The sequence below is a fragment of the Nothoprocta perdicaria genome, unplaced genomic scaffold, assembly GCF_003342845.1.
Source record: "Nothoprocta perdicaria isolate Ctin4 unplaced genomic scaffold, notPer1 scaffold_4, whole genome shotgun sequence".
NCBI classification, from domain to species: domain Eukaryota; kingdom Metazoa; phylum Chordata; class Aves; order Tinamiformes; family Tinamidae; genus Nothoprocta; species Nothoprocta perdicaria.
This window is the reverse complement of record NW_020455643.1, coordinates 11,195,208-11,211,517: the sequence shown is the minus strand read 5'-3', so window position 1 is coordinate 11,211,517 and position 16,310 is coordinate 11,195,208. Positions and strand designations below refer to the sequence as shown.

Sequence of the window (16,310 nt, the reverse complement as noted above, 5' to 3'; positions counted from 1 at the left end):
CGCGCTGTCCTTCGGCTGCGGCTGCGAGCCTTGAGACAGCCCCCGGGAGGAGGAGGAGGAGGAGGGGGTGAGAGCCGGCGGCTCCGGCGAGCTCGCGCGCGCTCCCTCTCTCCCCCAGCAGCGCGGATTTGGGGCGGCGAGAGCGGCTGAGCAGCGAGCGCATCTCCCCGCAACTTGCCCGCAACTTGCCCACGCTCGCCAGGCGCCGCAATGGAAGGCAAAGGTGGGTGGCCCGGCGGCGAGCAGGAGCACTGCAGTGGGCGCGCTCCGCGCCGGCCCGCGCGGCGGGCAGCGGCCGGGGCCATTGCAGCAGCGGCCGGCGGCGAGTCCCGCCCGGCCGCGCGCGCGGGCCCCTGTTCCCGAGCGCGGCCGGGATTTGGTTGGTTTGTTTATCACAGGCAGATGTTAGTTGGCGATTTGTTTTCTTAATGCTGAGGATTTGCATAATAAATATGAGGTCTGTCCCGCGTTTTGTAGTCAGTCAGCGGCGGGGAGGTTTTTAAACGGATGAGAAGCATTTCATAATTGGAATGGTTTAAGAAAATCTCCTTTTTTTTTCCTCCGAAATTAGAAGAGCAGTGCTGTAGAGCTATGCCCTCATTATGCTGCATATTTAACACATCAGAACATGCTGATAGATTGGAAGAAATACAGTGAGTGTTGTGCTATCGAGCTGCCCACCTTAGAAAGAGGGAATCATTAGATATTGGCTGCTGGGCTTGCGTGTTTGCATACAGGRAGACGTATATCTAATTTGGATACATCCATTCCTGCTGGGCATATGGATTTTTTCTATACATATGCTTAGTCTTGCACACTTATTTACCTGCTTACCTCTACAATTGCATCAGGCATCATACATTCAACTGGTACGTGAACTCAAAATCTGTACGTGTTAATTGCTAATGAAATATTGATGGCAAGTCAGGCCACACAGTGGAAAGGCTAGTTGTCCTGCCCACCTAACCCTAGCTGCTAGCTTTTCTGTATAACACAGTTTTGATAGCTATATAATTGATAGAGATCAAAGCAGAGGGAGAATATGGAGTATATTAATTCAAGGAAAATGATGGTAGACTTGTATAACACAATACTACGTACCTTCCAGGGAGCTGAGCAAGCTATATTTAAACCTGAGATTTATTTTTGTAGCTGACTTGTCAATCAGGGCTATAGTTCTCCTGTGTGGGAATATCTGATTATATGCTGATTAAGGAAGGAAGCTATTTCAATCATATGGAGGCAGCATGTCCTATAAAGTACAGTGGCTTGTGGGCAGTGATCAATAGAATTACCAGGGCTTAAGCACAGGTAAGTGTCTTGTTTTTTTTCTTTTTTTTTTTTTTTTTTTTTGAGAGGAGGGAGAGAAAAATAAAGCATCTGCAAAGACCTGATTTAGAGGAAAAGCTGAAGGCAGTTACCTTAGCCATGATTTTTGGGGGGTTTTTACTCTGGTTTCTCCGTTAACGTGAGGTGGGACACCTATGCCCTTTGTGCAGGTCCTACTGCTAGGTGGCATGATGTGAAACAAATGAACTGTGACTTAAAAACAACCCATTATGTGCCTTGTCATGCACTATACAGGCAGGCAAGAGGCTCTGTGCAACTTCTGATGGGACTGGTTTAAGGGGAAGAGTTGTACACCGGGAAGAAAGCTTATATCTGCAGTAGAATGAAACAATATAGAGCATATCAACCTATGGACTGCCTGGTGGCAAAAGCAGCACTTGCTAAAGGGTCAGCAAATTCCCATCTTGTGCAAATGGATCTGTTATGATGCAGTTGTGAGGATGGGAATGAATAACCGGCTAAAGAGACAGCTCTTTCAGACCACTGATACTTGTGTTCATTATATGCAAGATGTTCTCCATAGCAGTCRATGTGTCAGGGCTTTTGGCTTTGGTGAAAGAGTTATTGGGGGAGTGGGATAAGTTGAAAAGTCACCCTGAGTTATTTTTTCATAAAAACTTGTCAGCAGTTTGCTCTTACTAGATGTTTTCTTAATAGGGGATGGAGTGGGGAATAGAGACTCTGTGGGTATCATCCATGCAGAGGAAAGTCATTTGGAACAAACTCAGCAGAAATCAAGTGACTGGGATGGGATGGATCTAAAGTAGAGATGACCTTAGAGGAAAGGCACAAGGAACTTTGTCATCTCAGTGGAAAAATGAGAAGGCAGATCAAGTCTGCTCAGGATGAGGATCCAATTTTGTTGTCATTGAAGTAATTTTTGAACTCCTTTGATGCTGGAGAAGCACGAAGAGGCTGRTGTGTGCAGATCTAACACAGGAGAGGGACTTATTTTGTATGTAGGTATAGGGAGGCACAATGCAGGCTTCCTCCCCACAGGGAAGACACAAACCCGAACCATTCACATACTCAGCTGTTTGACAAGATATATTTCCAATTGYATAGCTCTGATAGATACTTGGTTACCTTTTAATTACTAAGCAAGCTGCCACGTTAAGTCCTGGACATTCTGATTAAGAGACTGCTGCATATGCACGGCTGGATGTGGTGTTGCTCAGATGTCGTCCCTTTTTAAATGCTTCCTCTTGCAGCCCCTCTCCCATCTCTTGCTCCTTCTGTGTTCATCTTGGAACATTTCAAACTCAGCGTTATGCAGATACCAGGGGGAGAGTGTGTGCTATATAAAGCAACCAAGTCTCTGATTAAGAAAACCTGCCTCCCAGCCTCTGAATTTAACTGCTGCTGGTGACTGGTGGGGGGGCTTCTGTCTAGGATTTGCCATTCAGGGACCACTTGTTTGCCAGTGTGGCTAGTGCTTTGGCAAGCCCACAATGCTCTGTAAAGGGAAGTCTTGGGTGGTTAAAAGCAGCTATAGCTGACTGTACTGGTTAGGAATTCACTCTAGATGTTTATGCAGTGGTGAACAGGAGTAAGGACTGCAGCTGTCAGGACTGTTGCAGTAACAGTGCAGGCAAGAGTCCTGGTGTGGGCCAGGGAGGAGATGCTCTAGCCAACGTATTTCCCTGTAGCTTTGGGGTGTATTGTAATCCCATTGCAGATTCACAGCAGCCCRAAGTCTTAGCTTAAAAGCAACATCTGGCCTGGTCTTAACTTCAAGCCTTTGACTTGTTCCATTCTGCACATTCCCTACCTGCACACCTTTTCCAACAGTGAAAAGCTTGGAAGCTGTAGCTGGTCCCAAAGTTTGTCAGGCCATAGGGCAAGGGAGGTCTTGGCTGCCTCTGCTCCCTGTTCTCCGAATCTCGCCACTACAGCAGTTCCTGTGCGTTGCAGCAGTAAGCGATACCCTTCTAGACATCTCGGGAGCGGGGCTTTGCCAAAGCTAACAATAGGTAATGTGGAGGTTAAAGAATACTTGGCCATTTGCCAGGTTATTCAGTCACAGTCGGAAGGATGGCTGTCAGGAAAGGGGAGGCACATGGAGCTGTTCAGACTTGCAGGTCAAAAAAGAAATCGGCCAAGCAAGAGTCAAGCTGCACACGGTATAAAACACATCCCTGGGCTTCTGGGCAGAGCAGGAAGGGACTGCAGGCTTTGCTGCAGGGTGGACTCCCTTTGTCCGAAGGTGCTGTATTTTTTTTCCAGAATACTGAACCCAGGGAAAAATCCTTCCTGTTGGTAAGGGAGAAAAGACATATCACTCAAGTCTTCACCTTGCAGAGAACTGAGAAGATGCCTATCTTATGGGAAATAGGGATCTGCTATCTGTGGGCACTTCTGCAAGGCCCAGTCATTTCTTTGGTGTTTTCCTCTCCCTGCAAATTATTGTTAGAACCTGGGGACCCTGGTGAATTTTCACTGCCTTGGGTGCAGGGCAGACTGTTGGCAGCACCTGATACATGCTGTTAGCTGGGAAGTACAGCAAGACTAGTTCTTGCCAAGCCTTCTGCCTGTAATGCTGGGAAAGCTGAGCTAAAGCAAGATGGTTGGGTGCACCAGGCACATCTGCATGTAGTCTTGGCGCTGTTTCTGAGCTGTGGCCCTGCTCCACTTGGGGTAGTTATGACCTGCTTAAGAGGGATGCCCCATGAAGTGGGTCTCCCCTCAGTAGTAACAGCTCAGAGCTGAATGGTGGTAGTGAGGGCTTCTGGTCTACAGCTTTCTTCAGCTGGAGAGTCCCAGAGTAGCAGGACTTTGAGGAGATGTCTGTGGAGAACATGTCTACAGAGTCCCTGTCCTAGGTGCTGATTCTGGGCYGTTTGAATCACGTTCTCTTTCCAGGCACAAAGGCTTTGGAGCTGGCTCTCTGTTTAATTTTGGAAGAGTACCTCAACCTTGCTGTCCATCGTGAAGTGTCTTTAAATTAAGTACTATAAAAATGCTACTAAGATGTGGCTTACCTACTGAGGATGTAAGAAGATACCTACCAATGCTTCCTGGGAGTGGCAAATGGGTCTGGTCTCTTGGCATCCTGATATTTTCTGGTCGCTTGAACCATCTCTCCCTACATGAACTGCTCTGAAGCCTCCTTGGCCAGACCCAACATTATGGGTCGTCAGTCTCTGTGCAGCTCTCGGCACATGCCATGTTCACCACATTTAGAGATGGGGAAAGGACAGTGTCTTCAGCTTGAATAACTTGTGATCTAAACTTAACAAGAGAGACAACAAATGGTAGGAAAGCTGACAGGCTTTGTGGATGAAGAGGTGTGCAAGGGAGAACATACAGTTCTGGAAATTGCTGTGCACTCTTCACTGATATAAAAAAATTGTTTTAATGATCCCTGCAGTAGTTCATGTCCTACACCTATTGGGGGAGATCACATCAGAACCTTCTGCATGATGAGTTATCCTGATGTCACACATTTGTCTGAGTTGTGAGCCTGTACCAGCTATTGTTTACTTACAAATATTTGGGTTTTTCTGAAGTAATGCAGGTCTCTCTGAAGTCTGGGTCATGCAGAAGTCTGTATAATAGAAATGAGCCAGCCAGTGTCATAGTCTTCTCTCTTGCTATAAAATAGTTTCACCCTTTGGGAGTATTTGAACATAGGTCAAGGCAATGCGAAGTTTCTGAGGAGCTTATCCCAGAAGGAACATAGCTGGGCTCTCTACCTTTTGTAGTAATATGTGCTAGGGGACATATTATTGAGGCCACCAGTTCTCATACTGAGTGCTTGAAGTGTGACACACAAAAGCATGTTTGGTGGTATAAAGGTCTGATTTCCCCTCGCATGCTCCCAGCTGTACACTTCCATACAGATACTGGGTAATTCCTGCATTTGAGGAGAATGGCATCCACATCCTTGAGGCTGGATTTCTACCTTTGCTGAAGAGGGGTGCTGAGAAGCTCACTTTGTTCCCATGCCTCAGGCTCAATCCCCTTGAAAGACGCAGGAGGACTCTGAGGCACTGAGTGAGCGTTTCATGCATATTTTTCTCTGTAATGCATGCCTGAGAGCAGGTGAAGTGTCTGTTCCTGTTACAGACACTAGAAATCAGATTAAATACGACACAAAAACTATGTCCTGGGAGGACTCAAAAAGTAGGCAAGATGCTATTTGAGATTGGCGAGTAATTCTAACCAGCAAAGCTTGGGAAGTGCTGCCACCTAGAAGGGCTGATAACGGAGTCGGCGTTGCMTTTAATTGTTTATTGGTGACTGCTAAAATGCTATAGATAGGTGCCTACAGCTTCTGGATCAGTGTATGAGCAGACCTGTCAGATGTCTGACCCCAGCAAATGGACATCGTGTTGCTGGAAGTGGTTGTGTCCTATAGACTTTACAGTGGGATATAGAGGCATAGCCATTTACTTTTCCTTTTCTCTGCTTTTATACCTGTAATTCTACTTATAAAGACAAAGCGGAAGGAGGACCCTGGTGGCAGAGGCTTAACTGTTGTAAAAATGGGAGGAGGATTTAGTCATCTAGATATTACTAAAATAAACCAGCAGGAAATCCCCCCACCCTGTTTCCATGAGTTACTTTGGAACTGTGGAGGTTACTCTTTGCCTGATTGAAATATTGGAGTATTTTGTTATGCCATTATGTATAACGGCTGCAAGCCTAATCTATGGACACTGAGTAGTGACCCACATATAACTCTGTTTATTGGTTAATTTAGGGTCGTCCCGCCCTCCCCCCCAAAGAAACAAAATAAAAATGCCCAAAAAACCTTTAAATCAGTTTTCCATAAGGCTTAGCTTACAGTGAGTTTTTTTCCTATCTGCTCTTACCTTCCCCTCTATCTATTCTGCTCTTCAAATCCTGTCTGAATTGCATTTATTTCTAATGTGCCATGGAATTTGATATGTAAAAGCTAGTTATTTAGGGAGAGTTGCAGAAACTATTTTAGTCTGTGCCTTTTGACCTATAAATGAGAATTTTTTTATAAGCAGAGCTTGGTGTTTATTCGCATGGTAAAAGGCAATTTGACAATGGAAAATATTCCTAATAGACATAACTTTTTTCACTGAGAATATAAATATTTTAATAATGCTGTTATGCTAAAATGATTAAAGAAACAATATCCTATTCTCCTGTCAGTGACAGTTTTTCCTTAATAGTTCCTATAACCCAGCTTTTTCTAAAAACTTGTTTTATACCAATCAAGAGAATACAAGTATTACTGATTTATTGTTTGAATGAACTTCATGATGTGATATTTATGTAGGATAAAGTGAATGCTACAGCTTTTTTTTTTCAGATTGAATTAAATAGCATATTTACTGTGTCATGTTCCAGTAGGAATCTTGTGGTTTGAAATAATGGCTATTTGCTTAATGGAGTTAGGCCTAGGAGCAGTACTGCACTATGCTTTGAGACACACGGRGTCTGCCCTTGCAGGCTTGTGTGTGCTTTTTAGAAGCAAGGATGCTTTTTAATAGCATGCAAAAGGAGCAAACATGGAATAGTGTTTCCAGTTTGGAAAACTGTAGATTTTAAGCTGTAGTTCTTAAAATTTGTTTCATTTCTATTGACCACTGGTTTAGATCTTTTCAGCTATATGTCTTTGACAAGTAAGGTTAATTTATTGAATGTAGCTACTTGGAAGTTTTAGAAAAAGCCAGAAATGGTGAATGTTTTATTAGTGTCATGAAGGAAAGTCTTTGCTTCTAAGTCACTAACAATGTATTATTAATGTAAAAACCTTTCCTTGAGTTTAATGCCGTCTCCGAAAGACTGGCAAGCAAGAAGGCCCCATTAAGAGGGATAAAACATTTGGACACTGAGTTTTGAAGTCCATGCTGTTTCTGACATGCAGTGCCATCACTGATACTCCCATGTCCAGCAACCTGAAGGTATTAGTAGGATGCATGTGTTCAAGTTCTGTCTAATCCCTCAAAAAGGCTTGGTTAGAGACCACCCGATATCTCTTCCAGCCAACTCTGGCTTCTCTGTAGTCCTCTCTGAAGAGGTGAACTTTGAAGCATATTCTGAACTGAGCCCTGCCTCTTTCTCTTCCCCTTTGCATATTCTACCCTCTTCTCATAGATGGGTGTTTATCATGATTGGGATGCTGAAAATCTGGATCCAGATACTGTAGCAAGAATTGAGCTGTGACTTGCAGAGTGGAGGAAATGGCTGTGCAGTGTAAAAGTCTCGTATGCAATTCAGCAATGGAATAAACTTCTACAGGCATCAGCTTCATCCTTTATTGACATGCAATCCCGATTGCATATTGAGGGAGAACTTTAATATTAAATTTGTCTGAACTTCAAGAATATCCTTCAGCAATGGGTTGTTGAAAACAGCAGCAAAGAACTCCCAAATATTTCTAGATGGTTGAAATCACTATTTTGTTGTCTTGTTTTGAGACGTGGCTATTTTACTCAAACCTTAAGAAAGGATATCCAGTATGAATTCCTGCTTTAGTTAAGTTCTTGTGCCTGATGTACTAACTCCAGTGTGAAAGTATCCATTTCACTGATGCTTTAGAATAATCCCAAAGAAATTTAGACTTTCAAAATGTAAGTGGCTGTAACATACTGTAAACTAGAGGGAAACTGCTGTAATCCCAATAAAGTGGGAGAAAAATGCAGAAACCAGTAACTCCCCAGGATATGAAGGGAAAAAAATTACATATACCTATATAAAGGAAGGTTTGGATTTTCTAATTTGAAGCAAAACACGGTAATATAAYAGAAGAAAAAGTTCCTTCAGCAAGACCTGCTTTCTGTAACACTTTCAGCATATTTGGACATTGAAAGCTGAAGTTTATTTTTTAGATATTTTGCTGTCCCCTGAAATTCATATTGTTAGCTGTCARTGTCCCTGGTATTCAGGTATTGCCTGTTGACTGATACCCCACACTTTCACCTAATAGTATTGATTGTTGTTAATTTTTACACTCTTTATTCACACTGGTGTCACAATGGGAAAAACTGTGTACTGTACAATATARTTGTTTAATTTCAGTCTGAGAAAGTAAAGGRGAAATCAGTGTAGAAGCTTGATAATTTCTGTCCTGAATCTTTTCTTCCAGTCAATATTTGGAATAAAGCCCATGGAGCTGCTCTAGATTTGCACTTATATAAGTTAATGCATAATTTGGTCAGTAGGCAAAATTCAGGTCCCCTAATGCCTTACCTAATTGAAAACACAATGGAAATAATATGTGCCTGTATGGTAATGGACATATTTAAATATTTTCAGACCTCATTTATTAAGTACTTAAACATTTAATAAGACATCTTGGATTACTCCAAAGTAATGCTTAAAGAGAAAATACCAAACGGTTATGATTTATTTTTCTTTGCTATTCATGCTTGTATACCACTTGGAAAGCAGATTTTTTCCTTTATGGCTACAGACTATGTACTATAGGCCTCTTAGTAACTGAATTGAGATCATTATGGAATGTCTTTGAAAGTCAGAGTATCCACTCCATCTTCTGAATGACTCTGAAGTACATATATAATAAGTGGTTGTTTGGTGAGATACAAATACCTCCAATTACTACTGAAGGTAACACCAGATACTTAAAATTACCTGCTTATTTTATTTGTATGATTCATCCCAAAAGCTTAAGCTTCGGGCTTTCATTCCTACATGATATTTATATTGTATTTTAAATAAAAAAACACTTGCAACTTCTGAGAATAGCAAGAGGTGTATGAAAGCTAGGGCTGAATTTTTACCTCCTTTGATTAAAAGATTGTCAGAAATAGTGAAGACTTGCCTGAAAGTTGGATATATTCCATACTGTAGCAGTGCTACAGGCAACATAGGAAGACAAAAAAGGAATATTTTTGTTTATAGTAAGAAAATACTGAGTTTGATCTTAAACAACCCTCCCAAAAAAACACTTCCTTTCTATGGCATATCCTTAAGGAGGATGGTGATAGCAAAACAGAGTGCAGAATTAAGACTTATGTTCTGCTGTCTGTGAAATGGAGGGCAAGGTATTGGGGCTAAAGCTGAGCTTTGTGTAAATGAGGGTCTGCCAGTGCTGGCAATGCTTTTTAGGCTGAGCAAGTCATGCAAGTCAGAGTGGAACAGTAGGAAATTTTAGACTTACCTATTAAGCACCTATTTCTGTATATATAGAGTACATGCAGTGCCTCTTATTTAAAGTTTTTTTGGGAACAGTGAGTTTGGAGGAATCTTGGTCTATCTCACAACCATAAAAGCTGGAATTGCCAGCAGTCAAATGAGTTTATACTCATGTGGACCACAAGTTCTTGCTCATCAATCTCAAAGGCCAGGAGAGTGGGCTACTTACTATTCTTGTTCTCCAAAATCATTGTCCAGAAAATACAATACATTTGGATGATTCCAACCAAACAAATGATGGCGTTAATGCTGTGTTCTGTCTTGAGGTGATTTTGGTGGTCTATTGGTAAAGAACATTGGTAAAGACCATATTGCATCCACTTTTATGACACTATTGGAGTTTTATATCCAATTCTATAAGTTGGATTTGTACTTGACAYGTGAGGTGTGGTCAGTGCTTGGCCTCAGTGACATGATGTATAAATTTGTTTTGTCTCCTGCAGTTATTGCCTATAACCAGCCCCCCTCTTCTCACAGAACAGAAACTCYATATATATTAGTCAATGGTTTAGCAAGGGATAATATATTTTGCTTTTGGGCTCTCCATCTCTCAGGAACACTGGTGCARTCATCTGCCTCTTTTTCCCATCCTGTTTGCAGGAAAATTGGAAAAACTAAATCATTTTTTCCAACATATAATGTGATTTGGGGGGAATTTTTTGTGCTGAATTGAATTCAKTTTTTTTTTCTTACCTTTCTGAGCAATCTAAAGCTTCCAGCAATTTGTACTTACTGGTTCTGCCTTGGATGCAATGAAAGCCTGCTAAAACTTCAGGTAATAGGAACAAAGGAATTCAGATTAGAGACTCATGTTTTTCAGCTGATTGCTTGCACTATGTCCTGTTCTTGTAAGGTACCAAATAGAGACTTTCCTCTCAGAGCCCCTATGGATTTAAGTGAGTCGTTGAAGGCTTTCCTGGGTGAGATGTGTATGGGCTGCAGAGGTGTATCAGTATTTTCAGTTCTTATTACTTCTSTAATCAAGCTAGTAGCTCTTCTTTCTGAAGCACGGAGGTTAATTTGGGAGTGTGGATGTGAAAAACAAGCAATTGTCTCCAGCCCCTTTTTTGAACTCCTTTATTATTAGTGCCATGCTGTGTTTATCAGAAAACAAGTGTCCCATAGGAAAATCTGTATATTCTTCTGCTTCAAAAAATACTGTCACTCAGCCAAAGAAACATGCTTTAAGTCTGTTTTTTAAATCTACTTTTGAATTGAAAGAACAAAGACAATTTTCAAATGGGATAGTAATGCTTCACCAGAAATGTATCGAGTTTTTTTGGGCATTCAGTGTAAGTGGTTATGAAGTTGTCTCTTCTGATTTGCCATTATTTCGTATTTTTAATAAAAATATTTTTTTGCTACAAATGTCCTGCCCATCCTTTGTCGGTGGTTACTAGCTTAAGTAGCTACCAAAGCCACATGGAATTCCAGACCTCAAAAGACTGCTGAGTTGGCTTTAGCAGGATGGGTTATCTTGTAGGTTTACTCGTTAAAGCACTACTCTAAATTATAACAACCCTGCAGTTTTATAAACCCAAGGMTTTCACCCCATGTCTGAGAATAGCCCCCGTTAATGCTAATAACGATGACTTCAGTATATTTATACTGATGCTACAGGGTACTGGGAACAGTGACCAAGATGACTACCAGCCAATGGCTGCTAAATGCTTCATCTAGATACAGAATTTTGTATCTCTGAGGAAAAAGGAAATCAGATGGTCTGCAATTATGGTAACAGGTGCTTGAGCAAAGCATGGACAGGAAACTTGGTATAAGACAAAGGTGGATGACTGTTGTATATTATCCCTGAAGGATGGTTGCTTCCTTCTCCTTGAAAGATATATGGGGCTGTTCATTCTGATTCTAAAGGATCTAGTTAAGAGCTATATGAGGCAATAAATCAGTTCTTGCTCCTCCAGCAGAGGAACCTCTTGGCTCTCAGCTTGGCCCCTGCTGGCAGAAGTGTGAGAAGGAAGAGCCAGGCTGCCACACTGCGGTGCCAAGTCCAAGATGCCAGCATGAAAATCACCAGGATTCAGCCCTRCATCTCCCTCCATTAGGGGAATGGCTGCAAAGCCTCTGATTAATTGGAGCTGTTATGCATGGGGGCCAGCTTTGTGCTTCCATGGCAAGCTGAAGGCGGAACTGGCTGTTGCACTGGCAAGTATGTGTTGATTGTGTGTGTGCTGGGGGCATGTCTCTCTTCTCTTATGTAAGAGGGTAGGAGTTGGGAATGCAATAGTGTGGTTACTCTATAATGTCTTACCCTATTTATCTGAGTSTAGGGGTACCATTTCCACTCTGGAGGTGGCTGGATTTGGATTTTGCACCGTTGAGCAGAGAGTTCTGGGCCTTTAGCAAGGTGGCTTATGTGGAAGTGGAAGCTACAGAGCAACGAGACTCCTGGTTTAAATCGAATCTCTRAATGTTCACATTTTTGTTGAAATTGCTGTTAACCCCTCTCTGTGCTCCTGATGGATGGTAGAAAGATAAGTAATGTAACAGGGCATGCTAAGGGAGTGCAAATATAAGATCAGATTCTCAGGAGATAGGAAGCTAGTTAATAGATTCAGAAGCCAGTCTGCTCTTGGACCTGAGAACGAGACATGAGAAATATCCAGAAGTGATAGGATGCAATAGGCTGACATAGTGCAGATATGAAATAWGGATTGAATCCTGACCTAGGGGTATGTTTAGAAATGGAACTGGTTTGAGAAACGATTAGCTAAAATTGAGACACCAATATAATTYCTTAGATTTTTAAGCCATTTTACCCCAAAACACCCGTTCACCTCTATCCTGTTGACAGTTTTTAGCTCCGTCCCCCTTTTTGTGATTGTTCRAAGGTGTGGGGTCTGGTGGAATCACTTCAGCATGGGAGAAACTGGAAGGCTGCATCCCATGATAGCTGCTGTCATAACTAAGGTAGCCATCGAGCTTTGACTTTGGATGATGGATCTTAAATGATTTTTTTCTTCTGTAAGAGATAGTGAGAAAAGAAATATTTCTGTAAAAAATAAGAGAAGGTAAAAGCATAGCGTCAGGCCTTGGGATGTATGAACTAGTGCTGCAGCATTTTAAATGCTTCCTGATGGTCAGAGATGATAGAACAGCCAATCTACATGATCTCCTTGGTAAGGTAGAAGACAAGGATACAAGGGAACCCTGTTCTCTCACTGCCTCCTCATGATTGTCTTGCTCTCTGTGCCTCAAACAAGAGTCCCAGTCTTMCCAGTAAAGATGGTAATGCAGAAAGCATTGGGAATACTAGAGGACCGAGAGCTATCTCTAAAGCAATATTTTGTATCCTATCAATGAACCTTTGATCTCTATGTCCCTAAAAGGGACATTGTCAGAAACAAAGCTAAACAGGCCTAAGTAGAACTCCATATAATCATCACTTTTTGTTACAGTTCATAATCCTCTGCATTTCGTAACAGCCTTTTCTCCTCTTGTGCTGTCAACTCAAATACCGATTTTACAATGTCATGTTCATTAGAATGGCAAGAGACTGGGATCCCRAATCCACTTTGAAATTGGTTTGCTGCAAGACCTGGCAGATGGAGATTGCCTTGCATGGTAAATGGAGCTGCATGGGCATATGATCTAATGCCAGTGTGCATCACTACCCAGTTTAGATTTAATACTACATGTGTAATATTTTTATAAGCTGCAATTGAAAGACTTGCTCACTTCGAACATTTTGCAGGATACAATAGGCTTCTCTCTGTAAAGCAAACAAATGAAAATGCCTCTGMCTATTTTTCTTCCTGGTAAGGTCAGAAGCTTTTTCTGGTGGCATCTTGAACCCTTTAGTTTAAGAAACTTTGTTATATGCTTTATTTTCAAATATCAGACTATCTTTACGTAAGTGTAAAAATGTATTTATTACTAAATTCAGATTGTATAATGTAAATTGTTATAGTAACCTTATTTTTTTTGAGGTTTAAAACAATAGCTAGTCTGCAAGAATCTGTAAAGTTTCCAGATAGAGAGTAAATCTCATCCTTGAAGGGGAAAAAAATCTTAAAAGACAAATTTGCAGTAATAGCAAAGGCAACATGCAGAAATACTGTTAAAAATATTTTTCTTGGTATAATTGTTCCTTTTCTGTCCTTTACAAAGCTTTGCTCAGAAGAGGAGTGTGTGCACATGCATGGACCTCTACMAGCTGGTGGATCTAATCACCTTTAGTGGTGGGAGGGATGCCAAGTAATTTTGAAGGAGAGGGTTTAGAGGAGGTTGCTGCTTTAGTGTTTCTGGGGTCTAGTTTCCTTGGGTTTGTAGGTGACAGGTGCATTGACAAATGTGACCTGGAGAAATCAATGTCTGTCTATCTTGCCCCAGTGAGACTGGACTATTTGTGTCTTTATTTTCTTCCATTTTCTCCGTTCTCTAAGGGACAAGAGGTCAAGCTGAACTATAGCAGATCAGCAGTTTTTCACTTGTCAGAAATGTATTTCAAATRTTTCCCAGGTGGGAGGGGACTCAGTGGCCCTAGCCCCAGTCTCCCTTMATGGGTCAGCACTTGAGAGCAGAATTTTCTTTTGTAACTCTATTATATCTTGACCCAGACCCTCTCTCTGTAGCTATTGCTAAACTGAGAGTCAAGGCAACTACATCCTGCTGGTGCCTCGATAGCTGCACAAGTGAGAGRGCAACCTAATAGCATGGATGTAGCAGTGTTGGTTTTTACATGCCTGGTCAGGATAAGAGACTTAAGTAAAAATGTATGTTTACAATTGAGAAACATGCCCAGGTCGATAAGCATCTGTCAGTGGATACTCCTGGTATATTTGCCTTGTCATGCTCCTTTTGTTTTCTGTCTTGTCTTGATATTTGTTCTGCTGCTATTGAAATCAGAAGAATTGGTGCATCTCTTAAGTCAATGACTCATAAGCTCTTATGTATTTATTTGTTGKTCGCACTTAAGCAAACCTAGCTGTGTCTTGTAGCTCGTATTATATGCCTGAACAATGTAGCTGTTTTACCAATACCAGGTGGAGCCCTTTGAAAAATGGAAAACACTTTCTGAAAATGATCTGGCTTGTTTCTTTGCAAAGCCCAGCTTTTTTTCCAGACTAAGTAAAAATATGGAATGGAAAAACTGGGAGATAGAAATCAGTTCAGTAATGTTGAATTGTTTTCTCTTGTTATTTCTAGTTTAAAACTAGTACAATATGTTAAATATGCTCAAATGACACATCTTTTTTCTTGTCTGCAAATTAAAATGCTTACCTTTACACTGGTTTTAGTATTGTCTCTAAATGATGCAAGGGCTCAGGAGCCACGTGTGGCAGCTGGAAAAGATGCCCCTCTTTGCTCCTACCAATAGCCTGTCTGGTGAAACGTGAGCATTAGTGATGTGCAATACTGAGCTGTTGCACAGCTGTTTGCATTCATGGATACCAGTGATTCATAGGGGAAGACRGTAACATTATCTGTGCTACAAGGAGGAAAATGAGGCGCTGAACAGAAGCAACTTGCTCAAGGTCACCCTCTAAAGTGCTGGAATAGCAGGTATAGTAACAGAGTTGGAAATAAGCACCTTTTCCGTAGTGCCCCAAGCGAGCACACCTGGAAATTCAGCGTCCCAGTGTTTATGGTATATGTATTGCATCATATACAGATCTGTTTCTCCAGGGACATTCTCATAAAAGAATGGAGGCCTGAACTACAAGTTGCAGGAAGTTGGTAGTTGTGGTGTAAGGGAAGATAAATACATTAATATTTTTTCTCAAATATTTTAGATTAGTTCAAATTTCAGAATGTTTTGACTTAAAACATCAGATGCATGAGCCATTATTATCATTACTCTGATAATGTATGAAAATTAAGTTTTCATGCTTAAAGTCAGATCTAAAAGACAATTCTTGATGATAGCAATGGAGGAAGCCTGGGGGCTTGTAGAGGAAGGATTTGYGGACATGGCTCCAAAGTGGATGACTCTGCCTTAGAGAAGAAGGTAGTGCTGCCCTCTTTTGGCATAGAGGAACTGATGGAAGGTCAGCAAGAATAGCAATAAAGTGCCACAGCACTTAAGCTGTGTTCGAGCACTTGCTAATCCTTGTGTTTAGAGGTCCTTCAAAAGCTCTATTGTTTCCTAAGACGCGATTATATAACCGTCTCAGTACCTAGAGGTGTTAGTTCTCTGCACTTGTCTGGAATTTTTTGCAGAGTTGACTAAAATCTAGGTCTCCTAACTTTTTTTCTGCACCTTTCCACCTGCCAGCATCCTAACTCTCCTAGGAAWACTACAGCCTTTATCAATGCAAGTTCAATGACCCCCTCAAAAGCTTTTAGCTGCTTACAACTCTCCCCATACCCTGAAGGGGAGTAACACTGACCTGGAGACCTGGAGTGTGCTGGGGATGCAGAACTGCCTTTGTTCTGGGTGGCAAAGTGGAGGCTGTGCTCTCCTGACTTCTGCTTGTGGAGACATAACCAGGTCTTCAAAGCCAGCCTTTGAATTCCAGCTTCAAAAAAGAAGAAAAAATAAACTGGTAAATTAGGGAGTCTAGAGGAACAGTTACATAACTCAAGTGTATATTTTTCCCAGAGGTAGGTGTGTATGCTGTTTGGTGGTTTAGAGGTAAGTGGGTGTTCTTCAGGATGCAATTTTTCAGTTGGCAGGACCTGGGATCCCAAGAGTTGAATAGAAACCTAAGAACATGAAAGTATCCTAGTGTAAGTGATGCTTGGCTATTGTTCCAAAGGATATTTAAGAGGATATCCTACTTAGCTGTTTGTATCTTATGTATGAGGATATAATTTATAAAAATATATTGTTTTCTTGGCCCTCCCAGTTCCTTATGAATCAT

General features: G+C 41.6%; 1 protein-coding gene across 1 annotated transcript in view; it reads left to right on the top strand.

Moving 5' to 3' along the window:
• The first annotated feature begins 88 nt into the window (after positions 1–88).
• The window catches only part of FGF12 (fibroblast growth factor 12), a 203,071-nt gene continuing 186,849 nt past the window's right edge, over positions 89–16,310 (top strand). The window contains exon 1 of the mRNA XM_026045422.1: positions 89–223. Coding sequence (XP_025901207.1) covers positions 211–223 — 13 coding nt within the window. The 5' untranslated portion in view covers positions 89–210. The remainder of the gene's footprint in view (positions 224–16,310) is intronic.